This window comes from Pipistrellus hanaki (assembly GCF_964339955.1).
Source record: "Pipistrellus hanaki genome assembly, chromosome: 18".
NCBI classification, from domain to species: domain Eukaryota; kingdom Metazoa; phylum Chordata; class Mammalia; order Chiroptera; family Vespertilionidae; genus Pipistrellus; species Pipistrellus hanaki.
The window spans coordinates 2,197,425-2,224,711 of record NC_140520.1 but is presented as its reverse complement, the minus strand read 5'-3'; the positions used below and the strand labels follow the sequence as shown (position 1 = coordinate 2,224,711).

General features: G+C 41.0%; 2 protein-coding genes and 1 long non-coding RNA gene across 6 annotated transcripts in view; all 3 read right to left on the bottom strand.

The window, feature by feature from the left end:
• CSDE1 (cold shock domain containing E1) overlaps nucleotides 1-13,396 on the bottom strand; it is a 34,707-nt gene extending 21,311 nt beyond the window's left edge. For 2 of the 4 annotated variants that reach the window (XM_084866187.1, XM_084866188.1), the window contains exons 1-3: nucleotides 13,242-13,396; nucleotides 2,705-3,130; nucleotides 300-440 (exon numbers count right to left, since the gene is read on the bottom strand). In XM_084866187.1, the coding sequence (XP_084722313.1) occupies nucleotides 300-431 (132 nt within the window). In that variant the 5' untranslated portion in view covers nucleotides 432-440; nucleotides 2,705-3,130; nucleotides 13,242-13,396. The remainder of the gene's footprint in view (nucleotides 1-299; nucleotides 441-2,704; nucleotides 3,131-13,241) is intronic. The other 2 variants (XM_084866189.1, XM_084866190.1) reach the window with 1 other exon arrangement.
• Nucleotides 13,397-16,394: 2,998 nt separating this feature from the next.
• On the bottom strand, nucleotides 16,395-17,219 carry LOC311612941. The gene is made up of 2 exons (XR_014793382.1): nucleotides 17,101-17,219; nucleotides 16,395-16,890 (listed from the first exon to the last, which is right to left on the bottom strand). It is a non-coding gene; the product is annotated as an uncharacterized lncRNA (long non-coding RNA).
• A 4,278-nt stretch (nucleotides 17,220-21,497) lies between these two features.
• Nucleotides 21,498-27,209, bottom strand: SIKE1 (suppressor of IKBKE 1). The gene is made up of 5 exons (XM_084866294.1): nucleotides 26,952-27,209; nucleotides 26,664-26,769; nucleotides 25,749-25,891; nucleotides 23,801-23,914; nucleotides 21,498-22,814 (listed from the first exon to the last, which is right to left on the bottom strand). The coding sequence occupies exons 1-5, from the start codon at nucleotides 27,108-27,110 to the stop codon at nucleotides 22,701-22,703; spliced, it is 636 nt and encodes a 211-aa protein (XP_084722420.1). The 5' UTR covers nucleotides 27,111-27,209; the 3' UTR covers nucleotides 21,498-22,700.
• Between the last annotated feature and the right edge of the window lie 78 nt (nucleotides 27,210-27,287).

The following is a 27,287-nucleotide window of genomic DNA, read 5'->3' as shown; positions in this document are numbered from 1 at the left end:
CTGGGCTCCACACTAGGCAACAATCCAGTGATCTGGTTAAAATACACACTCTGACTCAGCGGGACAGGGGTTTGATTCTCCACTTCTCACAAGCTCCCGAAGTGATACTTTCGATTCTAAGACACACTGTGAGCAGCACAGCCCCACACTACTGACCTTATCTTTCAAGATTCAAGGTGCAGGAGATGCTCAGGGAGTTAGAAAGTGAGTCTGCAAGGCATTTTAACCAAACTGAGTAGCCCTAAGCCATGCCACAAACACAAAGCAAACAGGCTGGGGTAACTGCTGCCCTGACTTACAGATCTCTGATACATGGGGGTCCTCTTTTGTTTTTTTGTCCCAGATGAGGTAGAAGATGAAGATAAAGAAAGTGAAGGAGGGGATGCAGGAGGGGGATGAGGATCTGATGACACAGTAAAAACGTTCTCCATCTTAAACAGCTGTGATAACATAGCACAATGTTTATAACCGACTTACATAGCAAACTAATACTCAGAATACAAAGATTAGGTTAAAGAAAAAGCACTTCTACTTGAAATCCATTTCAACAGAATGAAATGGAAATCTTGATATCTAGTCTTTTACCTTTCTGAATAAAGGTAAAGCAGTATTCAATTTTTATTATCTTATCCAACTCAGCACAATCAATCACTAACCGTCTAAACTTTTATAAAAAAAAAAAAACACAACACCAAAATAACCAAAACAGATGAAGAGGTATGAAGAAACAAAGAGGAAAAGCAAATGACACAAATGAACACTCTCTTCTTTGACACACTATCTTTTATCGCTATAAAGTGAGGAATCCTTTCTGAATTTCAAGCCTAATACTATCCACTTTAGAAAACTTAAGATTAAAAAGAAAAATTGATCTTCATAAATCTAACTTCCCATCTAAATTACCATTGTTTAGCATTCCATATTAGCATACTTCCTCAACTTTGAATTAGTGGATGAATACAATAAATCTCCACAATGTAGGTTTTAATTCCAGCAGGTCCCCACTGAAACTGATGGGGACTAGTCCACATTCCTGAAGTCACTGCCCTTCCTTAATTATCTGGTCTCGCAAGAGCTATTTATCTAAATACTTCCCATTTACAAGGGGCCGTAAACCAAGGATGTAACAGCTTAACCAGAGGGAGGTCACTGGCCCATCCAGGACGGACATTAGCTACAATCTGTATAATCTAAATTAACCATTCTAACTGATTGGGGGGGTGGGGGTGTGCGAGTCCACCACAGAAGCTTGGTAGTTAGGAAAAAAAGAAACTCAGAAATATATAAAGAGAAATCTCACTGTCTCAGTTGTTCAGGATCTGGATCTTAGACAGTCCCCTGAACCAGCGCGGCTTTGAATAAAGGCTTTTCCTGAACCTCCACGTGCCCGGCTGTCTTCTCCCACACCAGTTCTGTAACCAAACGTCCCCTTTTCACAAACCCTTCTAGCTTTGTAAGTCAGTTCCCTCCAAGCTCGTCTTCACATTCAGTTGGTCACCATGTCCTATCACTTCCACCATTAGAACACCTAGCTAGCACCTACCTTTCTTTGACTGTACCCTAAGGTTTACCTTCCTTATGCTCTAGCCACCGCTTTTAACAGGTCTTTCCATACTGTTAAGAGCAGTGGGTCCACATATCTCTTAAAGTGGACCCATTTATCTTCGAAGATATACTTCTAAATACATAACTTTAAAATCTGAAGCTATCTCTTTTGAAATACAAAATCCATTAAACTCTTGCTTATAAACATCTAGCAACTTTCCTACAGAATCAAGTCCAATATAGTGGTCCTTCAGAACCTGCCTCTAACAGCCTCCCTTTCCAGTGACTCTCTCCATCTCCCACTCTGTTCAGACGGCCCACTCAGCATACACCATGTGTTTCCACTTCCACCAGAAGACTCTTCTCCCTCTTATCAAAGTACTACTTGACAAAACCGGTTTGGCTCAGTGAATAGAGCGTCAGCCTGCGGACTGAGGGGTCCCGGGTTCGATTCAAGGGTGCAAGAGGCAGCTGATCAATGACTCTCATTGATGTTTCTAACTACCTCTTTCTCTTCCTCTCTGTAAAAAATTAATAAAATATATTAACAAAACAAAACAAAACAAAAAAACAAGAACAAAGTACTGCTCACCTTCAAATGAACCTTTTCTATCGGCTTTCTTTATCTTAGGTTACAAAGACCTCCACACAAATACAATGTAATACAACGGACATTCCTACCTGAAATCCTAGCTTCAAATAGTACAGATGGAGTTTTTCTAAGAGACTAATAAACCAAGAGATCTGCATATATATGAATAAATATAATCTTATGGGGAAAATATCTCAATTTTGGCCATAAAAGTGCTCCCATCAAGCAAGACAATAATCTAGTGATATTTCAACTCAATAGTTGAAAATGTGGTTTTCAGAATATTTTTAGAAGAGAACTGATTAAAAGGATTTTGTATCTGATCAAATAATTAGGAAATCCAGAATTATAAACTGACCAGAGGCCTGGTGCACAAAATCGTGTGGTGACCTGCAGGGTGATCACTGGGGCCCCCTGCTGGCACCCACATTGGCCAGCCTGGGGCCTGCTCCTGCATTGAGTGTCTGCCCCCTGGTGGTCAGTGCGTATTGTTCTGCTGTTTAGTCGATTTGCATATTAGGCTTTTATTATATAAGATTATTGTCCATCACGGAACTACAAACCTACCTCGCAGTGATAATCAAATATTGCACTTTCAGTAGTATTTGCTGATTCTTCTTTTTCAGCACACGTTTCAAAGGATGAAAGTTGCTAGTATTAAAAAAAAAAAAAAAAAAAAAAAAAAAAAAAAAAAAAAAAAGGAGAGCGAGAGAAAATGATCTATCAAGCTAATAAGAATAGAACTGCTGCTGCACCGGGCAGTCTCACAGCACAGCACTGAGGAAAACAAAGACTACTAGCAGCGTGGGGAAGTGCTCTTTCAAAGCTGTTGAGTAGGCACAAACTTCTTGTTTCAGATCAAGTGTTGTGTCTTCAACTTAAGTTAAGTGTACTCTTCTTTGGTCTTGTTGGTTGTTTCAAGTTTGTTCTTTGCCTGATCTGAACTTGAAGCAGCAGTTTCAGGTGGTAAAGTCTGTTCTGTTACACTTCATACTAGAAAAAAAAAAAGGATTAAAGACATTAAATATAACTTCCATAAAAGAACCCGGGACAGAGGATAGGTACGGGGATCAGTTCATCTCATTAACTTAGAATCATTGGTCAAGCAAGCATTACAGGCAACTTAGAAGCACATTCATTTGATGTTATTCGAGCAATCTCTCATGTGCTAATGGATGCACCTCCTTCAACATCAGATACTCAAAACCAGAAATTATTTCGGTCATTGCTGATATCCCCCCTCAAGCTCTAAGTTACATAACATAATATTTGGTACAAGTGTTTTATAAACATTTAGCATTATGTGAGGTACTGTAGAAAATATAAAAAAAGTTCCTGTCATTACAGGGGGTTGACACTCTGCTGAGAAGAGTTATACATGAAGAAAAAGCAGACTATAGGACAAAAATGTCAAAAATTAATTTGCTCAACTAATATCTGGGTGCCCACTACGTCATATACTAGAAATACTAGGTATTGTTTAATCATCACTGTATGTGTATCAAAGCAACATGATGAGCAAAGTCAAAGAGGGCTTTTAATAAAAGGTGGAATTTGAGCTTAATTTGGAGAAATGGGCAGGTTTTTAAGAGAAAGAAAACAGGTGAGGCATGAAATATCATAGAAGCCAAGTCAGAGTATGCCACTAAGTTCTAAATCCCCTGAGAGCAGGGACCATGCATATGATGCTCTCTGCCCAGCATATCCAGGGAGGTTTATTGCATGAATGACTGGTGACAAGTGTGGCTCGTTGTTTTAAAAGGAATCAATAGGCTAGCTGGCTAGGACAAAGTCTGGATGAAAGTGAAATGGGATATGTGATGTGACAGGTGTTGTAGAGCCAGGCTATGAAGCATTTCAACTTGATATAACAGGAAACCGTCTTAGTTCTTTCTTTTCTTAAATTGATTTAAGAGAGGGAGGAGAGAGAGAGAAGGGGGGGAGAGAGAAAGAGAGATAGAAACATCAATGATGAGAGAGAATTACTGATTGACTGCCTTTTGCACGCCTAATAGGGATCTCGATCCACTGAGCCAAACCAGCAAGGGCAGTCTTAATTCTTGATAAAAGAGTATTAAGTCTTGAAATGCTTTGAGAGATAGATGACTTAATGAAGGAAGCAGAGAAACATTAATGAGCTGTTGCCATAAATAGATGAGAAATGTCTATAGAAGAAAAACAATTAAGATGAGATGAAATGAAAAGAGGAGTATATGTATGAATACAAGAATTATGCTTTATATTAGCTATAAAAATTATTTTGCACTGATTCAAATGTTAACTAAAATGATTTCTCTGGGAAGAAAAAGGTAGATTTAGTCTGAGAGAAGCTGAAATGTGAATATATATTTGAAAAACATCACAAATAAGAACCATAAGGAAAAAAAAAAAAAGAACCATAATTCAGATAGAGGCCAGCCGGAGTTGGTGAAATAGCTTAGACTAGCACAGCTCACTTCTAATCAGTGATACTAATAAAATGCCAGTATGAAGTTATTTAATCTCGCTAAATTTCAGTTTCTCATATGCAAAATGAAAACTTAATAATAACTGATTTGTGGCCATTTCTTTTGTAGTTATATCTAACATCCCATGACATTACATTGCTACTTCAAATATCAACTGTTAACATTTGTTCAAACACCATTTTATTTGGATCATTCTCCGAATAACCAGACTAGAAACTTATTCTTAGAGCTATGGTTCTCAAACCACGTGGGCAGATTTAAAATATACCCATGCCCAGGACCCACTCAAGAGTATTTAACTGGCTTACAGTAGGGCCACTTCCATGATGACTGATTCATCCCTCTCCACCTCCACGCCCAATGTTGCAAGTCTTAACAATGTTTCCTTTAAGTATCTTTTGTTTTCATCTTAACATACTAAATGACATCATATGTTAATCCAGGTGTCTAACACAGCTGCCAGCTTCCAGTGTCAATCCCCTCCATTTTCCATCAAATAATACTGCCAAGACTGATCTAAAACTTCAATTTTATCCCACCTCCTTGTCCAAAACCCTGTGATTTTACCACACTCTTTATGGTAAGTCTCCAATCCTGGCTGCATATCCAACCCAACCACCACCTGGGCAACTTAAAAAAAAAATAAATCAAAGCCTGAACGCCACGATGACATTCTAATTTTTCACTAGGTTTAGTTCCCAGAGTTTGGCATATTTTGTCTATTCCCTTTCCCCAAGATGTTTCTGACTTGCAACCAGGGTTTAAGAACCACCACCCACGATGTCTCTGCTCTACCATGCCTTCTTGACCTTCTATTGCTCTCCAATTCTCCTGGACAAGCGCACAGCCTCTCTTCCCTAATCTTTAAACACAACTCTTGGAAGATTCTTGAATTCAGCACTTCTTTGTGCATACGGCTCCTCCCACATAGAATATAACTTTGCCATCCTCAAGGTGACATAAAAAACCACACCCACAAACAAACAAAACAAACACCCTTTCTTGACCATACAGGCATTGACTTATTAGCTTAATTCCCACTATGTGGACAGTCACTCCTACCGCCTGTATCATTCTTTTTGGTATCAAATCAATTCTGTACTTTGCTTACTTCATGTTTATGCATCTTGTTCCTCCAATTTTATTTCAAAATTCCGAGGCAAAAATCAAATTTATTTCTCTATTACAGTCTCCTTTAGTGCCTTACCCAGTACTTCTAAACTTAACCACGGCAGAAAATAATAGAGCAAAAAGTAGTTGATGCATAAATTTTTGTTTGACTAACTATATAGTCTTAATTATCTAATCAATAAGTAATCTTTTGCCAGGTCAGTGTGGCTCAATGGTTAGTGTTCACTAGCCTGGGTTGCTGGTTTGGTCCCTCGTAGGGGTTGGGTGGGATGCAGGAAGCAGTCAATGGATGTTTCTTTTATCCATCTCCCTTCCTCACTAAAAATCAATAAAAACATTTAAAAAATAAAGAATTAATCTCTTAAAAACAGACTTGGTACAATGGTTTAACCTTAATAACTTAGGTCTATTTATGAACCCAAACACCTCAGAACTGATATCTAATGATATCCACGAGTAACTACTTAACAAGGTTGTGCATATTATGGGACAGAGAATAAAGGAAAAAAAACTTATCTTAAAAAATTTGAACTGGTTTGACAGCAAGCTTCAAAACTTCGTATGTCAAATTTGCTGAAGGTGTTAACATCCTAGATATTCTTACACTTAAAAATGTCGAATTTCGGACCAAAACAAGAGCATTTGCGGGAAGTTTTAATTCATTGTTTTTAAGAAAAAGTTATTGTATACTTTGGGAAGTTATGGTGAACATGCTCCATCTCAAGATACTGTGAACGCTGGTTTAAACACTTTAAAAGTGATGCTTTTGATGTGAAAGACCAAGAACGTCCAGATCAACTGAAAAAATTTGAAGATTGACAATTACAAGCATTATTGGATGTAGATTCGTGTGCGTCAAACTCAAAAACAACTTGCAGAAAGATTAAACGTTGCTCAGCAAACAATTTCTGATAGTTTACAAGCAACGGGGAAGATTTTAAAGGAAGGAAAATGGGTGCCACATCAACTGAAAGACGAATGGAAAACCGAAAAGTCATCAGGAAAACGCTGCTTCAAAGGCACAGAAGTCTTTTTTGCATAAAATTGTGACTGGCGATGAAAAGTGGATTTATTTTGAGAATCATGGGTTGGCTCAATGGTTGAGTGTTCACAAACACACAAAAATCATGGGTTAATCCAGGCCAACCATTAATATAGACTGCAAGGCCAAATCGCTTCGGAAAGACAGTGCTCTGTATTTGGTGGGATCAGGAAGGTGTGGTGTATTATGAGCTTCTAAAACCAGGTGAAACTGTTAATACAGATCGTTACAGACAACAATCAATCAATTTGAACCACACTTTAATAGTAAAAAGACCAGAATGGGCCAGAAGACACAGCAAAGTAATTTTGCTTCATGATGACGCACCACCAGACCCTTCAAAACCAGTTAAAGACACGTTAAAAGATCTTGCCTGGGAAGGATTAACCCACCGCTATGTTCACCAGCTCTTGCTCCTTCAGATGACCACTTGTCCCCATCGATGGCACATGCACTTTCTGAGCAGCACTTCAATGAAGAAGTGAAAATTGGGTCTCTGAATGGTGTGTCTCAAAACAAGAAAAGTTCTATTGGGACGGTATCACAAATTACACGAAAGATGGAGGAAATTTGTAGCTAGTGATGGTCATTACTTTGAATAAAGCACTTTTGATGTTTCTCTTGAAATTATCGCGTTTTGATTACAAAATCCGCCATTATTAACCGGTAAACCTAGTATTAAGAACTGTCAGGTTTGCCACTTAGTAACACAAATAAAACACTTCCAGAATCTAAAATCTGAAGCAATAGTAGGATATATTAAAGCTCAAACAAACCCACCCAAAATCATGAATAATTCAGAGTGGCTATCATTTCATTTCATTAGTTAACTTCAGTTTTGACATTTCCATGATTAACTAAATACTTTTCAATCACATTAACACTTACTAAAACACAAGATATCCATTAGGTATTTTAATAAAATTGGCTATCCATTCATCATTAACATTTTTAAACTAAACATTTAAGTCACATGAATTACAGAGCACCAATCAGAAAACTAAGGAACAATTTAAATGTGGATCCCAGTCTCCCTGATTGCTAAGTAATCAACTCCTTTCCTTTGCTCTGTATGAAAACATTATCACCAATTTTTAGGAGTTAAAGCCAATTCCTTGTCTTAAATTGATAAACCAAATAGTTAATCCCTATCTCACCTGTCTCATATTTATCAACACCTATTTCGTTATTTACTAGCTCCCCCAGTTGCCAAGCACATAGTAGGAATCAAATAAATAAATAGTTCTGAACCAAAACAGTTTTTGTGATATTGGTAATCCATCTAAAATATACCACATAACCCAGTTTACCGTTTGACAAATTATTCTCAAGGTCTGCACAGCACTCACGTGGGGACAATGTTAGTGAAAGCCTCCACCGCTTTAGTCTCCCCACTGCGCTGGCCAGTGTGGCTCAGCTGATTGGAGGATCAGCCAGTAACTGAAGGGTGCAGTGCGTACAGGAGGCAACTATTTGCTATTTCCCTCCCTTCCTCTCCAAAGTCAATAAAAAATAAAACTGTATCCTCGGGTGAGGATTAGGAAAAAGAGTCTCCCCGCTATCTAACCTACTTTTTTTAGAGTACCTTCCTCCTTTGAGAAGAGCGAAGACCCACAGAGGCAGCAATGGAATGGAAAGACTATTGCTGATTTACACCAATAATATTCTTGCCTTTAACTTTCCCGTTCAGATTTCTTGGTGCGTTAACTCAAGTTAAAGTATTGATATATCGCATTTTGCTAATAATCTGTACAAACTGAAGTGCTTACCAGGTTTTAACTCACTTTTACTTTAGTATCTAAGGAAATTAACCATGTTCAAACAATTTATGTCATTAACATGTTGAATGGAAATGAAATAAAAGTCAATTGTTTCAACTATCTTTCTGTGCATACTTAGTAATAAATATAATTATGCTGGGTTGTTAGTTACCTTACCAGCTAAGTTTTTTGAAATTAAATACACATCACTTAATTGCTTCTATATATGCTAATACTTGAAATGGGACAAATGCCAATGTGGGAAGAAGCTGAAGAAATGCGTCAGACACACATTCAGGTAACAGCGTGGACCAGCACTGTTCAACAGAAATATAGTGCGAGCCATATATTGGGTCGGCAGCTAAGTAATTGCGGGTTTCACACATATATGCTTCAGTTGAATTTTTAGGTTTGCAGACGTAGTACAAATGTAAAACACATTTTGTTATTTGATAGTTGGCTATTCAGCTGTTAATCAGTAAAAAAAGTTTTTTGATCTGTTTTGTAGTTTTCGTTTGGCGTTCATTGAAAAATGGAAAATCAAAAGGAACATTTTCGTCATATTTTGCTTTTTTATTTCCGCAAAGGGAAAACGCATCGCAAGCTCATAAAAAGTTATGTGCTGTTTATGGTGATGAAGCCTTAAAAGAACGGCAGTGTCAAAATTGGTTTGCCAAATTTTGTTCTGGTGATTTTTCACTCAAAGATGAAAAACGCTCTGGTCGTCCAGTTGAAGTTGATGATGCCCTAATCAAAGCAATAATCAATTCAGACTGTCACAGTACAACACGTGAGATTGCAGAGAAGCTTCATGTATCACATACATGCATTGAAAATCACTTAAAACAACTTGGCTATGTTCAAAAACTCGATACATGGGTTCCTCACGAAATTAAAGAATCACAGTTAACGCAACGCATTAGCAGCTGCGATTTGCTAAAGAAACGTAATGAAAATGATCCATTTTTAAAACGACTGATAACTGGCAATGAAAAATGGGTTGTTTACAACAATATCAAGCGGAAAAGATCGTGGAGCAGGCCAGGTGAACCAACTCAAACAACATCAAAAGCTGATATTCATCAAAAGAAGGTTTTGTTATCAGTTTGGTGGGATTACAAAGGAATTGTCTACTTTGAACTCTTACCACCCAACCGAACGATCAATTCTGATGTCTACATTGAACAACTAATGAAATTAAACAATGCAGTTGAAGAAAAGCGGCCCGAATTGACAAATCGAAAAGGTGTTGTATTCCATCATGACAATGCAAGGCCACACACATCTTTGGTCACTCGGCAAAAATTAATGGAGCTTGGTTGGGATGTTTTGCCACATCCACCATATAGTCCTGACCTTGCACCATCTGATTACTTTTTGTTTCGATCTTTACAAAACTCCTTGAATGGTAAAAATTTCAATAATGATGATGATGTCAAATCGTACCTGATTCAGTTTTTTGCTAATAAAAACCAGAAGTTTTTTGAACGTGGGATTATGATGCTGCCTGAAAGATGGCAAAAGGTCATTGATCAAAATGGGCAATACATTACAGAATAAAGTTATTTAGTTCCATGAAAAAATTGTCTTTGATTTTCTTTAAAAAATCCGCAATTACTTAGTTGCCGACCCAATATGTAATTTAAAATTTTCTAGCAATCATATTAAAGTTGAAATAGGCCAAAGTATTCAGGTGAAATTACGTCTTATTTAAGCGAATATATCCCAAATGTTATTTTCCACTTGTAATCAAACTATATAAATGTGTTTTACATTCCTTGAAATCTGATGGTTTGCTTTGTTTTTTTACAATTACAGCACATTTCAATTCAGAACTGTGCAAAGTTCAAGTGCACAATAGCCAGACATGGCAGGTGGCCACATTGGTCAGAGCAGGTGTAGACTGATGAGTGTGGGAAAGGCGGTAGCATGCCCAATAAAGCAATAGTAAAAAGTAAGGCCCTTGACCAAAGACTTCCATTTTTTAAAAATATTATTTTTATTGATTTCAGAGAGGAAGAGAGAAGCATCAATGATGAGACTTATTGATGGGCTGCCTCCTGCATGCCCCCTACTGGAGATCGAGCCTGCAACCCAGGCATGTGCCCTTGATGGGAATCGAACCCGAGACCCTCCAGTCCGCAGGTTGACACTCTATCCACTAAGCCAAACTGGCGAGGGCTGGAAAACATTTTAATTTCAAGACAAAGGGATTATTTAAAATCTGATTTGGCAAAGGATTTAAAAATGAGAAACGATGGAATTAAAAAACCCCACGAGTCATTCCTACCACAGCATCCTCACCATTTAAGACATTCTAGGGATTGTGTCTTTAAAAATAGTTATATGTCTGGTGGGTGTGGTTCAGTGGTTGGGCGTCTACCCATAAACCAGCAGGTCACAAGTTTGATTGAGTCTGGGCTCACACCCCTGTTGAGGGCTTGATCCCCAATAGGGGGCGTGCAGGAGGCAGATCAATGATTCTCATCACCGATGTTTCTAACTCTCTCTGAAATCAATAAAAACATGTTTCAAAAAACTTTGTTAAGAACATTATAAATCTCCTAGCTATAATCCTTCATTATGAAAGAAATCCTACAATTTTCACAGCAATGCATAAGACAATTTAGGTCAAAGGTCTCAAAATCATTTCCCTGATCTTAAAAGGCAAAGCTAAGAAGGCACATCAATTCTTCATGTTTCTTTAAATAACAAGAGGTCAAGATTTTAATTTTGGGGGTAATACAGTTCTAAAATTCAACTCCTTAAAAGTGGATCCAAACAGCGTTTCTATGTTTCAACTACCTGGTCAAAAGTATCCTTCTCATAATGTGAATAAACTTAATGCCGCTGAAGTGTACACTTAAAAAAGATTAAAATGGTTACTGTATTTACATTTTGTCATAATTGAAAAGAAACTATTTTTTAAAAATGTTGCATGGCCCTGAGAGTGTCTTTAGGTAGAGTGAGAAAAAAGCAGGAATAGGATAAAGCATGTCAGTTTTCACACTCATTTTTTATTTACTAGGAATTTACCAGAATTTCCAACCACTCTAAAGGTCGCAGTTAAGTCAGAACTTATTTACAAAAAAAGGAAACCTATCTTCTGCGCTTCAAATACTTTACTTTTCAACTCAGCTGCTATAAATACTCATCTCCATGGTAAACATCAAGAGCAGCTGCAAAACCATTCAAACCACTACCATCTCTTTTATTTCGGGCCTACGGCTAAAGGGAAAGATAAAGAAACAAGACAGAGTATCTATCTAGGTTTTATGTCCGAGGCATGTGCCTTTCAAGGACCAAGCTATATTGCCCCTCAGTGTAGTGTTGAGAATTGCCTGCGTTCTAGAAACCCCAGAAGAAAATTACTCAGCCTTTGATGAGCTATAATTTGGCACACACATTTTATAGACCAGTAGCAGCTCTGCCAGTTCATAGCGTCCTTGATAAAAAACGAAGTGTCTCAGGAAATAGATTTAACTACCGGTGCCTTGGAGCGTCCTCTCTCCCCCTTCACGCTGTCTCCCTGCAGTTTAAAGAGGACCATTCTTTCTCTCAGTTTAGGTGCAAAAAAGGAAACTGTCCAGCACACTTCGGATTTGTGTGCTTACAGACTGGGAGGCTGCTTTAGAGAGTCAAACCAAGAGAGGAACCATCTGGATGTTTGTAAAGGAAAATCTTAAGGCGAAAGAACCGTGCCACTAAATAATCGTACCGACAAAAACATCGGATGGTAAAAACCCAGGAAGTCTCTCTGACCAGGGCTCTAAAAAGCTAACTCTGCGCAGAATGCCGAGGCCCAGCCGACCATTGCACAATGTGGGGCTGGCTCTTGCATATGGTGAGAGAAGGTGGTGAGGAGGATGGATTCCACTCACTAAGCTCTCCCCGAGCACGCCCTAACTTCAGGCGGGGGATGAGGGCCGCACGCCTAAGATCAGGCTCTGCCTTTCTCCAGCAGTCGAAAGGGAGGCGAAGAAAGGAAGGTGAGGCACAGACACCGAGGAGACCGATCGAGGGGAGCGGAGGTAGGGATAATCAGGCCGCGCTACAAAGCCAGAGGTGGCCGGGGAAAGGTGTCTCTAGGCATTTCGATGCAGCAAGGCATCAGCCCATACACAAAGGAGGCGCCAGTGCCGCACTGCGCTCTGGTACTCGTAGTCAGACCCCCAGGCCGATGACAGCCGTGAAAACCACAGGGTCCAGAGTAAGAACAGGCCCTTCTCCGCAGCCCCCGGCTCTCCCAGCCTCACACAAAGGACCGCGCCACCACCCCTCCGCCCCGCCCGCCGGGACTTGTAGTTCCCGTTCCCCCGCCAAGCCGCAGAGGAGAGAGCGGCCAGACTACAACTCCCAGCAGCCCCCGCGGCCCAGCCCCGCACCCCTGCCTCCATCTTGGCTGCGGTCGGAGCCTCCATTTTCGCTCCCTCCCCCACTTAAGTCACCACCACCGCCACCACGCGCGGACGCCTGGTCTCGACTCTTCGTTTCGGCTCTGCGGCCTGACGCGAGGCCTCTACAGTCGAACACGGGCCGGGTGGGAAAGCCCGAGGCGGAGACTCAGGGTGAGATTTCCCCCTACCCGGAGCTCTGGGAGTGCCCACCTTGACTCTGAAGTCTCTCCCGTTAGTCTTGGTCTCTTCATCCGCCCTTAGTCTGGCTTCTTGCTACCCACAAGGGGACCCCAGGGTCGTACTCACCCCAACAGCTCAGCGCCCCCTCTCCAGCGCCGCCATAAGCAGCACGGCCCGGTACGTAGGAATAAATCTCGCTTCTCTCGCGAGAGTTGCGGGCTCGGAGCGCGTGCACAGGAAGGGGAGGGCAGCGCGTTCCTCACACGCCTGCGCAGCAGGGCCGAGTGACGCCCACGGGTGCGCTGCGCTGGACCGCAAGCGGAATGGGGATCGCGTTGCTCCGCGCTCCCTCCCCCACCGCCTGCGGGCGGCAGCCTCCGGGTGCACGGACTCCGCCGGGACCCTGGGGGCGGGTGGCAGGTGCTCTCGGCGCTCTGGTCTGTGCTAACCTGAATCTGCTCCGAGCAGCTAGACCTGGGCAAATCTGGAAGGCGAGCAATTCGGAGGGCACATCCAGGACTGTCATGTAAAGGATTTCTCTTTTTCCCCAGCAATGATCCCCAAGCAATGATCCCAAACCCCCGTTTCTTCTCACAGTGTAAGCCTTCTTTCGTCCGTTACATTAGACTGGAATTTTCATCGGTACAGAGCCAGGCAATTTGGAGGTCTTAAGTGAGACCTTTGTCTCCCAGAAACTACCTTGCTTGCAACAGACGGACAAGAGTGGGCAAGGAAGCCTAATCATTAAAAAATAAAAATAAATCCATTTGACTTTTTTTTTTTTTTTTTTTTTGTCACCGGAGGATATTTGTAGTGAATCGGGTGGTCAAAGAGGCTGAATCAGTAACCAAGAGGTTGAAATCAGAGCAAATCATCTTGAGTTCTGAGAGGAGGCATTCTCCTGATGGTGGAAGGTTTTGCTCTCCGCCTCAGTTGCTATTCCAGTCCGATACCACCTCCAAGGTGCCTTTGTTCTCTTTTGTGTCTTCCCACGCTCTCCTGGGCCCAGAGATTTGCCTCACTTTCAATGCTCTCCTGGCTCCTCTATTGTGATGATTAGTCTCTAAGAGCTAATGATACTTTAGGACAGGACTGTGACTTTCATCTCTGCAGGCCTGGTTCCTGACAGTGCCTGGACAGCTCTCAAAAGCTTGTTGAGTGAATTTTCACTGAACAGCAGTGTAAAAAGCTGTTAGAGATGGAAATGTGTTGGGGAAGTACAGAATGTAAACATGCCAAACCAGCCTTTCCATTTCCTTTGACCAGTTCTTAAAATGAGCTCTCTCTCCCCCAGCAATAGATCGGGATATTCTAATCTAATGTTACAGAGAAACTGCCCTGGGCTCTTGCTTCAGAAACAAGGTCATGTGGAGCTGGGCTAAAAGTAGAATTAGGTCTAAGAGCACACATGCTCAAATATCACAGCAACGGTACATGTAAAAAGTAATAATCTATAAGTACAATTCCTAGTAATAAGAAAGAATAAAGTCTGGATTTCTACCATTACACAAGCTCCTAAAGACCTTAAATCATATAACCATTACATCTCATTTTGAATGTCTCAATTTGCTTTCGATTCCTCTTTGACCCCTAGTTTGTATCAATGTACATTTGACAAAATGCCACTATATATAAACCCAGAAGGATACATTTTAGCTTCCAATGCATTAAAGAAAGTAAAAGATGATGTAACCTAAATCACTAGTTTAAATGATTTATTCCTTTTATAAGTCCTACACGTAATTAGTGGCAGGTTTCAGTTTTATTATATTATTTTTAGGAACTTGTTTTTATTAAACCCACACAAGTGGAAACCATATTGTGAGGAGCTGGGGAGTGGGGCTGCCAAGGCCTGGGAGCCAGGCCACCAGAGGAGAAGGGCAGGGAGTGATAGGACAGCCCCGCTGAGCCTCAGGGCCATCACCAGGCCACTGGACAGCTCTTGGGCACTCAGGAGGGCACCGGAAAGTTTACTGGTGGGGGCTCCCCCGGCAGAGCAGAGAACTTGGTGACACCAAAAGCCTCTTTCATGCGAGTTTCGAAGAACGCTGCCGGTCTCTGCGGGACTGCACACCGCCTGGCCCTCAGTGATGACCTGCTTGAACATGCCGCCCACATCCAGGGCAAGCTCTTGGGGGCACTGAAGGAGGGTGGCAGCTTCTGGAGGCGAGTGTGGGTCAGAGTCAGGTCCAGGTGCTGCCAGGTTGATCCACGGAAAAGCTGGAGCCGGGGGGCAGGGCTCCTGGCAGTGCAGACCAGCAGCCAACCGCAGAAATGAGTGCTCTTTGTTTAAATATAGTGCTCTCATTTCTGCGGTTGGCTGGTGAGAGCTTGGCCGCCGCACCACTGCCCTCACCACCATCCAGACTCAGGCTGCCTCCCTTTCAGGTCAGGATGCGCAGCTCCACTCCTCCCCGGGCGTCCTGCAGGGGGCAGTCCGGGGGGAAGCAGAGCTCGCACTGGCTGCACGTGACCGGGCTGCCTGGCTTCCGGCAGACACAGCAGATGGTGGCACTGTCATCCAGGGGTTCCCTCTGGGGCCACCACCTCCAGGCTGGAGCTGGTGCTGCCACTGGGTACACCATTTGGGGGCTCTCAGCGCCAGGCCCTAGGTTTCATTTGTAGATCCTTCTACTTTAAGGCAATTATTTTTTCTAGATTAATTTTGAAGTCAAATAAAAAACAGTTAAAAAATTTTTTGAAACTGAAGTAAAGCAGAAACTTGTGAAGTCACTGGGAAATCATCTGCAATACAGTAAGATAGTGGATTTGGAGAAGATATTTAGTCTATTAAGGAATGGCATCAGAACAAAAAAGTTGCAAATAATATTTTTGGTTATTTATTATAATTTTTCTTCTCTGAGAAACTAAAATCAACAACGAAATTGATTCCTTTTTTTCTTATATGTTAATGAACACATTTCTCTGGCATCTATTTGAGAATCAAAAGTTTCCTTTACACATTCATAAGGTTTTCTTGAGCAGTGATGGATGAGATTTTTGTCAGTTCTCTGAAATGAGAAAAACTAGGACAATGCAGAGATTTTTTAAAAATAAGGCTACATTTGTTCAAGATTTTAAGGACTGTTGTTTTTCTGACATAATGTCCTTCCTATTTAGGGAAGTTAAAGGGAATTTCTTTTATAAAATTATGGTAATAGTGGATAATAAAGGGACCCACATTCAAGACTTCAGGATAGGAAACAATTCAAAGCTAAAACTTTAAAAAAGAATAACATTCCAACAGAATGTAAATAATTAAGATTTAGCCCTAGAATCTTACAGCTCAAAAGGTTTTATTGATCAGCAAGCCTCAAAATAGTTCAAATGCATTGTACAAATAAATATGAGTAACAATTATGTAATAAAATATTCGAATTTAAATAAGAACAATGAAAAGTTTTATATAATGCTTCCCTATAAAATGTCGACATTGCACTTCATGGAAGAATCAGGTGGACTTGCTAAGCTGCCCCACTGAAAGAAACCACCGTAACATTTTAGCTCTGGGAATCAGCCAGAGGGAAGGGCACAGCAAGAGAATATGTTTAATCAACCTTAAATGAGATCCCGATGGGAACCAATTGCACTTGGAATAAACCCCAAACTCCTTTGCCACGTCTTACAAGGCCCTAAATGACCTCCCGGTAGTCCTCCTAAGTCTCTAACCCCGCTTCCCTGTGATTCAGTTCCACTGCCATTTCGGTTCCTTGAACATTGCAGGTTGGTTCCTACCTCAGAAATCTTGCATTTACCATTGCCTCTGCCTGGATTCCTCTTTCCCTAAATTAGGGGTGTCGAACTCAATCAGAGAAGGGGCCAAAATCTAAAATCCAGCCTAAATCGAGGGCCGAATGGTTTACTGAACAGTCGTAAACTGACAATGTCATAAACTGACAGCGGAGTGCAGTGATGACAGTGCGGTGCGGGCCACATTGCAAGGCCTGGCGGGCTGGATTTGGCCTGCGGGCCTTGTGTTTGACACATGTGCCCTAAATCATCATGTATTTGGGTTTCGGTTCATCTGTTATGGCCTCACAAACATCTTTTCTAAAATAAAAGTACCTATGATTATTACCACCACTTCTTAAAAATATTAGTTTGTTTTATTGTCTTCATAACATATTGCCATCCAAAATTAATGCATTTATGAGTTTAATTATTACCCTGCTGAACATTTCTATAAACCTCAGTTATGTTTGGTTCATTATATCCTGTATACCTAGGTCAGTTCCTTACATAATAATGGTACTTAATAAATATTCGTTGAATGAGTGAATTACACTTACTTAAAGCTAAGACTATTGATTTTACAATTTATTATTTATACATTATTCATGCACCGCAAGAATAAAATATGTTGCCATTTTACTGACATTTTTATTACTTAGAATTTTTATATTAAGAACTTTTAAACTTATTTAGACCTAGATTTGTTTTCAAGTGTCACGCTCCTGTGCATACAAAGTAAAGAAAAAATAAGTAAAGTTGATTAAGGTATTCCTAACACTTCTTTGCAAAGCCTAACTCTTCTGAATTTTCCTTTTTATTAATAAATTTGACCATCTTTTAAAAATTCCACTCATCAAGAGGCAGTCCCCAAAATAAAGTCAACAGACTAGGATATATTTGCAACATATAAAGCTGACAATGTATTAGTATCATGAATACATATTAAGTTAATACATATCAATAAGAAAAAGTAAAAGAAAAAAGGGGGGAATGACTTACATGTCTATATTTAAACAAAACCTGTACAAATATTTGAAATTATGCTCAGCCTCATCAGAAATGCATATTTGAGATGTTAGACTTACAAAAGAATTGGAAAATAGTACAAAGTTTCCAGAAACCCTTCACCCAGTTTCCCATTATGCTAGTCTTATCTAACCATAAAACAGTTTTCAAAACTAGAAAATTAACCTTGACACAATTTTAACTACAAAACTGATTGGGTCTGATTAGTTTTCTAGAGTCAAATCTAGGATCCTACCTGCACTGAATTATGTCTCTTTGGTCTCCTCCCTCCTATGACAGTTCAAATCTTTCCTTGTCTCGCATGACCTGGATGCTTGGAACAATATTGGTGAGTTTTGTAATCGTCCCTCAATTGGTTTTGTCTGATGTTTCTCTTGATTTCACTGAGGTTACATATCATTGTAGTTGAAGGAATGTTACAGAGGTGGTATACCCTTCACATTGCATCCTCAAGGGGTATATGACACTGAGAAATATACTATTAATGATGTTTACTGTCGAAGTAAGTACATCCAAACCTGCAGAGAATTTTTTTTTTTTTTTTAAATTCGAGTCAAACAGGATTCACTTGGAAACAAGATCTCAACTCGAGTCAAACAGGATACACTTGGCAACAAGATCTCAACAGGCCAAGTTTGCAGTTTTTTTCCTGTACTTGAAATGAGGGAGGGAACGTAAAAATTACCTGAAGGTGGAGATTGGATTACTGGAGTGTTAAGATTATATACTCTCAGCCCTAGCCAGAGTATATAATCTGTGTGGCTCAGTTGGTTAAGCATTGCCCTGTGCACCGAAAGGGCACAGGTTTGACTTTTGGCCAGGGCACATACCTAGGTTGTGGGTGTTTTTTTCCCCTTTCTCCATCCTCTAACATCAATAAAAAATATTTTTTAAAAGATTATGTGGCCCTAGCCGGTTTGCTCAAAGGATAGAGTGTCCACCTGCAGACTGAAGGGTCCTGGGTTTGATTCCGGTCAGGGGCTCATGTCTGATTTGGGGGCTCAATCCCCAGTAGGGGGCGTGAACAGGCAGCCAATCAATGATTCTCTCATCATTGATGTTTTTCTTTCTCTCCCCTCTAATATATATAAAGATTATGTGCTTTCTTGAGGGTGGCTTGCTTTAGAAGGGATCTGAAAGGGGTATTCCAATAGTGTGTTTACCTAAATGCACAGGAACCATGGACAAGGCTTGCTTAAGGCAAAAATAAGCCTTTTTTAAAGAAGTTCTGTGTCCAGGCCATGTCTACCCACCATGAGTATGAAATTAGAAATTTATGATCAGATTACTCTGAGGTTACTTTCCATAGAAACCATTTCACCTTCATCAGTTGGGTACAGTGGTGTCTGCCAGGATTCTCAGAGTAAAGTTACTATTTTCTCCTTTAAAATTACTAAATTGTTTTGGGTGGTATGTTGGGACCATACTTGAATAGTGTCTTCTCAAAATTTCAGTCTACTCAGACTTTAGACTGTGACCTTTTTAGGAAAAAGGGTCTTTGCAAACATAATCAAGTTAAAACGCAGTCATGCTGAATTAGGGCAAACCCTCATCCAATGATGTGTCCTTAGAAAAGGGAGATTTAGACAGAGACCTGCAGAGGGAACACCATGTGAAGGCTGAGGCAGAGGCTTAGTGATGCAGCTACAAGTGAAGGAACGCCAAGAATTGCCAGAGCTGAGAGGAGCCTGGAATGCGTTCTCCCTTAGAGCCTCTAGCCCAGTGGTTCTCAGCCTTCCTAACGCTGCGACCCTTTCATACAGCTCCTCACGTGGTGGTGACCCCCAGCCATAACATCATTTTCGTTGCTACTTCAGAACTGTAATTTTGCTACTGTTATGAGTATCTGTGTTATCCGATGGTCTTAGACTTAGGTGGCCCAGCTAGCGGTCCTTAACCTGTCCGACTCACAGGTTGAGAATCGCTGCTGTAGAGCCTCAGACCATCGGAAAACACAGATATTTACGATTCTGTTGTTTTAAGCCATCCAGTTTGGGGTAATTAAAAAATATACATATTTTTTATTTCAGAGGAAGAGATAGGCACGTCAATGAGAATCACTGATTGGCTGCCCCCTGCACGGGGTCTACTAGGGATTGAGCCTGCAACATTGGCATGTGCCCTTTACCGGAATCAAACCCGGGACCCTTCAGTCTGCAGGCTGAAGCTCTATCCACTGAGCCAAACTGGCTAGGGACAGTTTGTGGTAATTTGTTATTGCAAATCTAGGAAACTAATACAGAGGCTAAGCAAATATCCTTTTCTGCTTAAACCTTAGTCCACTAATTTTAGCATATATTAGTGGGCATCTTTTTGGCTCACATGTGCATATTATTTTCCACACAGAATTATTCTTGGCCCACCAAAAGAGTGCTTCATTGTTTTTAGGATTTTATTCCAAATTGCTAAGAGCTACCATGGTAGGTAGAATTCTGAGATGGCTGCCAAGATTCCCATCACCTAGTGTACATGCTTTTTTTAAGAAAATAAAATTTTTTATTGATTTCAGAGGGAATGATAGAAACATCAAAGATGACAGAGAATCATTGATTAGCTGCCTCCTGCACACCTGGGCATGTGCCCTGACTGGGAATCAACCCTGACTTCTGGTTCATAGGTCATTGCAATCCCTGAGCCACACCTGACTATACCTGCTTCTCTAGCCTGGGCTGGACCTATGGGTATTAGAGGATTATCACTCCTTTATGGCAAAAGGAGTTACTACAAATGTATTTAAGATCTCTAATCGCAGGGAAGGTGGGAGTGGGTGGGTGGATGGGTGGGTGGGAAGAGATCAACCAAAGAACTTGTATGTAAATATGCATAACCCAAGGACACAGACAAAAGTGTGGTGAAGGCCTGGGGTGAGGGATAGGAGGCGGGGCCAGGCTAGAAGGGGTGGGTAGGAATTAAAAGGGGAAGAATGTAATACTTTCAACAATAAATGTTTTTTAGCCGAAACCGGTTTGGCTCAATGGATAGAGCTTGGGGACTTGAAAGGTCCCGGGTTCGATTCCGGTCAAGGGCATGTACCTTGGTTCCAGGCATATCCCCAGTAGGGAGTGTGCAAGAGGCAGCTGATCGTTGACTCTCTCTCATCGATGTTTCTAACTCTCTATCTCTCTCCCTTCCTCTCTGTACAAAATCAATAAAATATATTTAAAAAAAATAAATAAAATAAAAATAAATATTTTTTAAAAAGATCTCATGTAAGACAAAGGGCCACCAGGTTACACTTTAATGGACCACTTGATTACCATGTTCACTGAAAACTGACCATGGCAGCTGACAAACAGTATAGGGTACCTACCTCTTGAATTGGAATTGCAGGACATATGGCGGCACTTAGGGCATATACTTCAAGGTGAATGGCTGGGTGAAAAGATTACTCTTGGGAAGTGGGATAAAAATGCCTATACTTGGGGTAGAACACTTTTCAAATTCTATGCAGGACTTTGAATAGAAACTTGATGAATTCTTAAATTATACTTATTCATCGAAGCCTACCATTGTAGGCAAAGTCCATTAGCATTGCTGGGATCAGATGCTTTTAGAATATCTTAGATTTTGTTTTAACAGGATTTCATTTTTTATGGCTGTACAAAAGAAATTTTACATCACACAAAACACTAACATAAAACTTTCTTTAATACCGTGCCTCTCCCATGCACTATGATGCTTAAAGTTATTAGAAAATATTGACAGGTTTAGCATTTATTATTGCAGTTATTTAGAGATAAACCTAAATTGATAGTATAACATGAAATAACATGAATAAACTGAAATGGGGGAATGAATTGATGAATGAGTCTAGTTGACTCAGCATTTGAATCTCAACACTGCTTGGTTGTCTAAGACATATGAATGTAATAACTCTTATTAGGTGATAAAACTGTTTCCTTGTGGAAAATGGATTTGAAAAGAAGTCAACTATTGGTACTAATAATGAAAGATATCCAAATAAGTGATGGTTCTTAAAAGACAGGCTATATATAAATAGTAGGATGTAGTACCAAGAACTATGATGTGAATAAACCTAATATATGCTCTTCACACTGGGTACAAAATGAAAAACTGATTACTAATATCTAATGGAATAACTGAAAGCTGCTTTTAGCATTTGAGCTAAGTGTGCATGTGTGTGTCCACATACACAGGACACGTTTCTTAGCAATCTTTGCACACACAATGACTATATTACTACTGGAAAAAAACTGTTGACTTATTTTCAAGTATGTTTCCTGGAGACTAGCAATAGGTTCTCTCAAATTAAGAGTAAAGACACATGGCTATGAAGTGTCAACTCTTAGCACCAGAGAGATGTAAACTTCATAGAATGTGAGTGACATTACAAATCGGAGAATCTGCCAATCTAGTTCTGTGAAATTGCTGAATTTTTCTCAAATGGGAAATAATCCAGATTTATGCCAAATAGATTTAAAAAGCTCATCTTTTTCATAGTTGCAATTTATAATCCTATATAAAATAAAATTGCTGCCTTTTGACACAATGCTCAAAGTTTCGGAGATGTGGAAAAAAACAAAACAAAAAATGAACCAAAAACATAGTTTATATAAATCAAGGTCCCAGATATGAAAATTAAAAGTAGTCTCTTAGAGAAAGGAATGGTGAAATTCAGTGTGTATTTTCACTAACACACCCCAAAGCTGTTTTGTGGACAGCCAATTTTGACTGCCAATTCTAAATTGCCATCCGATTCCTTTAATTAACATTATTAAATCAAGTCTGAGGCAACACACTGAAAGGACAATACTCTGATAGGAAGAGAGCAACTTCCTTCCTTGATAAACACACTCCAGCGGTCATTCAGAAGCTGAAGTTATTTGATGGCTTGGAGGCAGTGTTCATTGAGCTTTCCTTTCTGACCTGAAGCGACTCACTGCTGATGGACAGTAATTCCCGAAGTTCCTTATTTTCAAGCTGGGGGAGGGGGGAAAAGGTATATGTTTATTGCAGGTATTTTGACTGTTTAACTGCATCAGAATACATTGTTTCGGGTCAGGAACAGAAAGCATATTATTTTAATTTTTAAAGTTTTAAGAACTGAGAGTTTCCTAAAATACTACTTTATTTATTCATTGAACAAATGTTTACTGAGCAATTTTTATATGCTACTTTGTTAGAACTACAAAAAAGGAAAAAAAAAGAAAGAAAAAAAAGAAAGATTCCTCCCCACTAGAGAATTCACTGCTTATAATACTCTTCCGGTTCCCCAAGTTTTGCTACTGTTTCTTCTATCTTTCAAATCCCTAATTGTACTTTCACTCCGCTCAGTCTTCTCTCCTATATGTCCTAAAGGTGGAGAAGAAACTAATTAGCCACCTACCCAGGAACCACGCGGATGTCTTACATACATTATCTCTCAACCATCTGTAGGGTAGGTACCATTGCCTGTATCCATCCTCTCTTTAAAATGAGGACAACGTGGTTCACAAAAGTCCAAAAATCTGTCCAAACTCAGATACTTGGATGTGGTATTGCTGAGATCTCCATCCAGTGCTATGCTTTTTCCACTTAAAGTGTTAAGTAAAATTTGTCTGTTTCCTGAGGGCTCTTTCCATAACTAAGGAGAAAGTAGACAAGGTTGTTCTACCATCTGAACTCCTAATTCCTACTTGGAACCTTGTCTCTCCCTGTGCTTTCCCGATAGGGCCGTTAGCACTCTCTATCCTTATTCTCTCTGCAGGAAATTCCGGTTTTCAGGCAAGAATCAGAGCTTATGGTCATTAATCTTCTACCATATAAAGTGCTTTCCTCGTACTTTGTATCGCTCACCTGGCATTTATATACCATTTCATATCTTACTGGAGGCCCGGTGCCGTGCCCGGAGGGGTCCCTCGGCCTGGCCTGCCCTCCTGTAATCTGGCCTGGGAGGGACCGTGGAACGAAAATAGCAACAATCTTACCTCTAATTGGGCTAGTTTTTCCTGAATCTTACAAAATTGGTCATCATCCACCTGAACTGCTTTCCTCATCACTTCTCCCATTTCACAGATTCTGTCGATCTGACTCTCGATTTCCTGTGAAGATAAAACAAAAAAGGTGAAAAGTCATCTTCTCTGCAGATAGGAAGCTCATGAGAACATGTCCATTATGATGTTAAAAGGTTATTTAATCTATGCTACAGAGGTTACACAGCCAATGCACCATGTCTGAGTCCCAGAGGTAAAACCATAATAAAGTTATCCTGTGGTATTCACAAATAATTTTTCAAAAGACCGATTATAGTCTAACCACCCACTGAATTTTGGACAGCATTTCTAAGGAGCCTCTTAACTTAAACTTGAATACTTTTATTGGCAAGAAGGTCAACACATTTAAAAGTACCTTATTCCATCGTTGGACTTAGCTTTTTTTAATTTTGACTGATTTTTGGAGAGAGAGGAAGAGCGAGGGAGAGAGAGACATCAATGTAGAGCAGAACACTGATCGGTTGCCTCCTGCATACTCCCCCACTGGGGATGGAGCCTGAAACCTGGCACGTCCTCTTAAGAATTAAATCAGCAACCTTTGGTGCACGTGACCTCACCCAACCAACGGAGCCACACCAGCCAGCGCTGGACTTGTCTTTTAACAGGTTTTTCATATGAACTAAAATCTGTTTCCTTCAAGGTTCAAATTTTCTCCTCTAAAGAAAATAAAATGTTATCTTTCTTGCCCTGACTGGTTTGGCCCAGTGGATAGAACATCAGCCTGCGGACTGAAAGGTCCCAGGTTCTGTTCCCATCAAGGACATGTACATTGGTTGCGGGCACATCCCCAGTACGGGGTGTGCAGGAGGCAGCTGATCAATGTTTCTCTCTCATCATTGTTTCTAACTATCCCTCTCCCTCTCTGTAAAAATTCAATAAAATACATATTTTTAAAAAATTTATCTTTCTCTTCCATAAGAAAACTATTCACATATTTGAAGCATCGCTGTTCCCTAAGATTTAAGTCAGTAAAATGCTTTCAGTGGAATCTAGGATGAAACTTTTCCTAAATTTCACTGCAGCAAATAGTGAGGCACTAATCTATTAATACATGATTAAATGACACAGTACATGTGAATATACAAGGACAACCATAAAGCACTCTACAGACATACGAATAATTACTGGGTCTCCCAAGTTCAATCATCAACCGAAGTGTAGAAACGATGCCTTATATATGCATTTTTAAACCATACTTTTCTCTCCTGATGAGCACGATGTTGTGTGGTTCAGTTTAATAAAAGTTTCCTGACTGCCTGCTATGTGCCAGGTACTATGTTAGGGATAAAAGATGAATGTATGCTCCTTACAACCAAGGAGCTTACAAGTTAGTAAAATGTACAATCATAACCAATCAGGTATTTCCTGAGCCCTTTGACACTAGCTAGCATTATGTCTGGTGGCAGAACTAAGCATTCCTTAGTATCTGGAGAGATCTTGGTGAGGGAGAAAGGATCCTTAATCCTATTCAAATGAAAGAACATGAGAGCCTCTTACCCCCTTCGTTTTATTCAAAGCTTTTTCTTTTCTATCGATTTTTACAAAGAGGAAGCGAGAGGGATAGAGAGCTAGAAACATGGATGAGAGAGAAACATCGACCAGCTGCCTCCTGCACACACCCTACCGGCGATGTGCCCATAACCAATGTATATGCCCTTGACCGGAATCGAACCTGGGACCCTTCAGTCCTCAGACTGACGCTCTATCCACTGAGCCCAACCGGTTTCGGCTGATTCAAATCTTTACAAAGCTACAGCAAAACCAGCAGTGAATGTGATAAACACGAAAGGAAAAAAAGCTTACTTCTCTTCAAAAAGGCATACAAGGTAACACAGTTTTAAGATTTCAATTCAGTTCATTTAGAATTTAAAAGCTTTCTTACTGCAGAGTGAGTCTGGTGAGCCTTCAGGACTGGTTCAGCATCCACTGCTTTCTTAACAACCATTAACTGTAACATCTGTTTGCGGTATTTGCTCATGATGAGCTCCAAAGCATCCTGGTGTTCCTCCAAGGACACCCAGAGTTCTGTCAGAAAATAAAAAGCTTGGCAGTGATGTCCGAGAGAGCTTTCAGAGCCAAACTCTTAGTGGAATTTTATGGCACCCCATGAGATACAGTGATTCCAAGTCATTGCTTATGTCCACAAAATACAACAGTTAAGGTCAGTGTGAAACATAACTCTACGCAGAGGCAGCACAGTTTGGTAGGAACATGGGATTTGGAATCAGAAGGCATGGGTGTGAGCTCAGTTCTGTGAGTTATTAGGTAATATTCTTAAGCAAATCATTTAACCTCTCTGAGCCTATTTCGTATCATAAACCTCAATGTGAAAATATAAGAATACAATGGGATGATATATGTGAAAGCGCTCTGTCAACATACAAATAACTGTTCATACTTCTATCATCAATAAGGCACTTGTCAAACCTAAAAATAGACATCCTGAGTATAAGATTCAGCTCTTCCACTTTGTACAAGAACATAAGCTCTTCAATCTTAACTTTAGTACATTTGAATATTTAAACTTTACAGTTGAATCCCTAAGGATATTAACTCTAATTCACCTCTACTAAGCACTCTTAGATAAGCTGCCTATAAATACAGACAACCTTGAAAAGGGTAATGTAGCAAACTTTATTTTCCTGCACCAGCACAGGACCATTGTCACTAAAAGTACTGATTTGGAAACACAACATATGCACTTTAGTAAACGGCTGGGCAGTTCTGCACCAACTTTCCCAATACTATCTCTGGGGATGGGAACATCACAACCACCACACGAAAAGGCCTGACTGACCTCTGTTTTCCTGCTGCAGGTCTCTAATCTGCGTGTTCTCCTGGGACAGCAGAATGTGAGGTTTGTACTTGGACATGTCCTTCAGATCGGATGCATCCTCCTGATACTGGACAGACAGACAGACTGAGCACAGTGCACCGAAGGGGCAGGAGGCAGGCTCAGGGCGGCGAGCTCCGTCCCGACCCCGCAGAGAGGTTCTCCCCGCCGCCCCCCAGACCCTCCTGGACCTCGCCCTCCACCCGTCCAGAGCCCAGAACCCGAGGGCCCGGAGCCCTCCTCTCCGCCGACCTGGTCCGGAAGCGCCGTCCCCGCCTCCCGCATCGCGGCCACCCGCCGGTGCAGCGCCGCCGACTGGTCCACCAGCGACTCGGCGGCCGCGTCGTGCTCCCGCAGCCGCTCCAGCAGCGTCTTGGCGTCCGTCAGGATCTTCTCGATGGTGCAGCTCATCGCGACCGCGGCGCGGCCCGCCGGCTCCCCGAGGCCGGCGCTCAGGCCCTCCCGAACCTGGCCCGGCGCCGCTGACGTCACTTCCGGTGCGCTCCGAAGGCCCGGGCCGCCGCCGGCGCCTGCGCAGTAGCTGCCGAGCCGCGCCGACCCGCCGCTGTCACCCCGGCCCCGGCCACG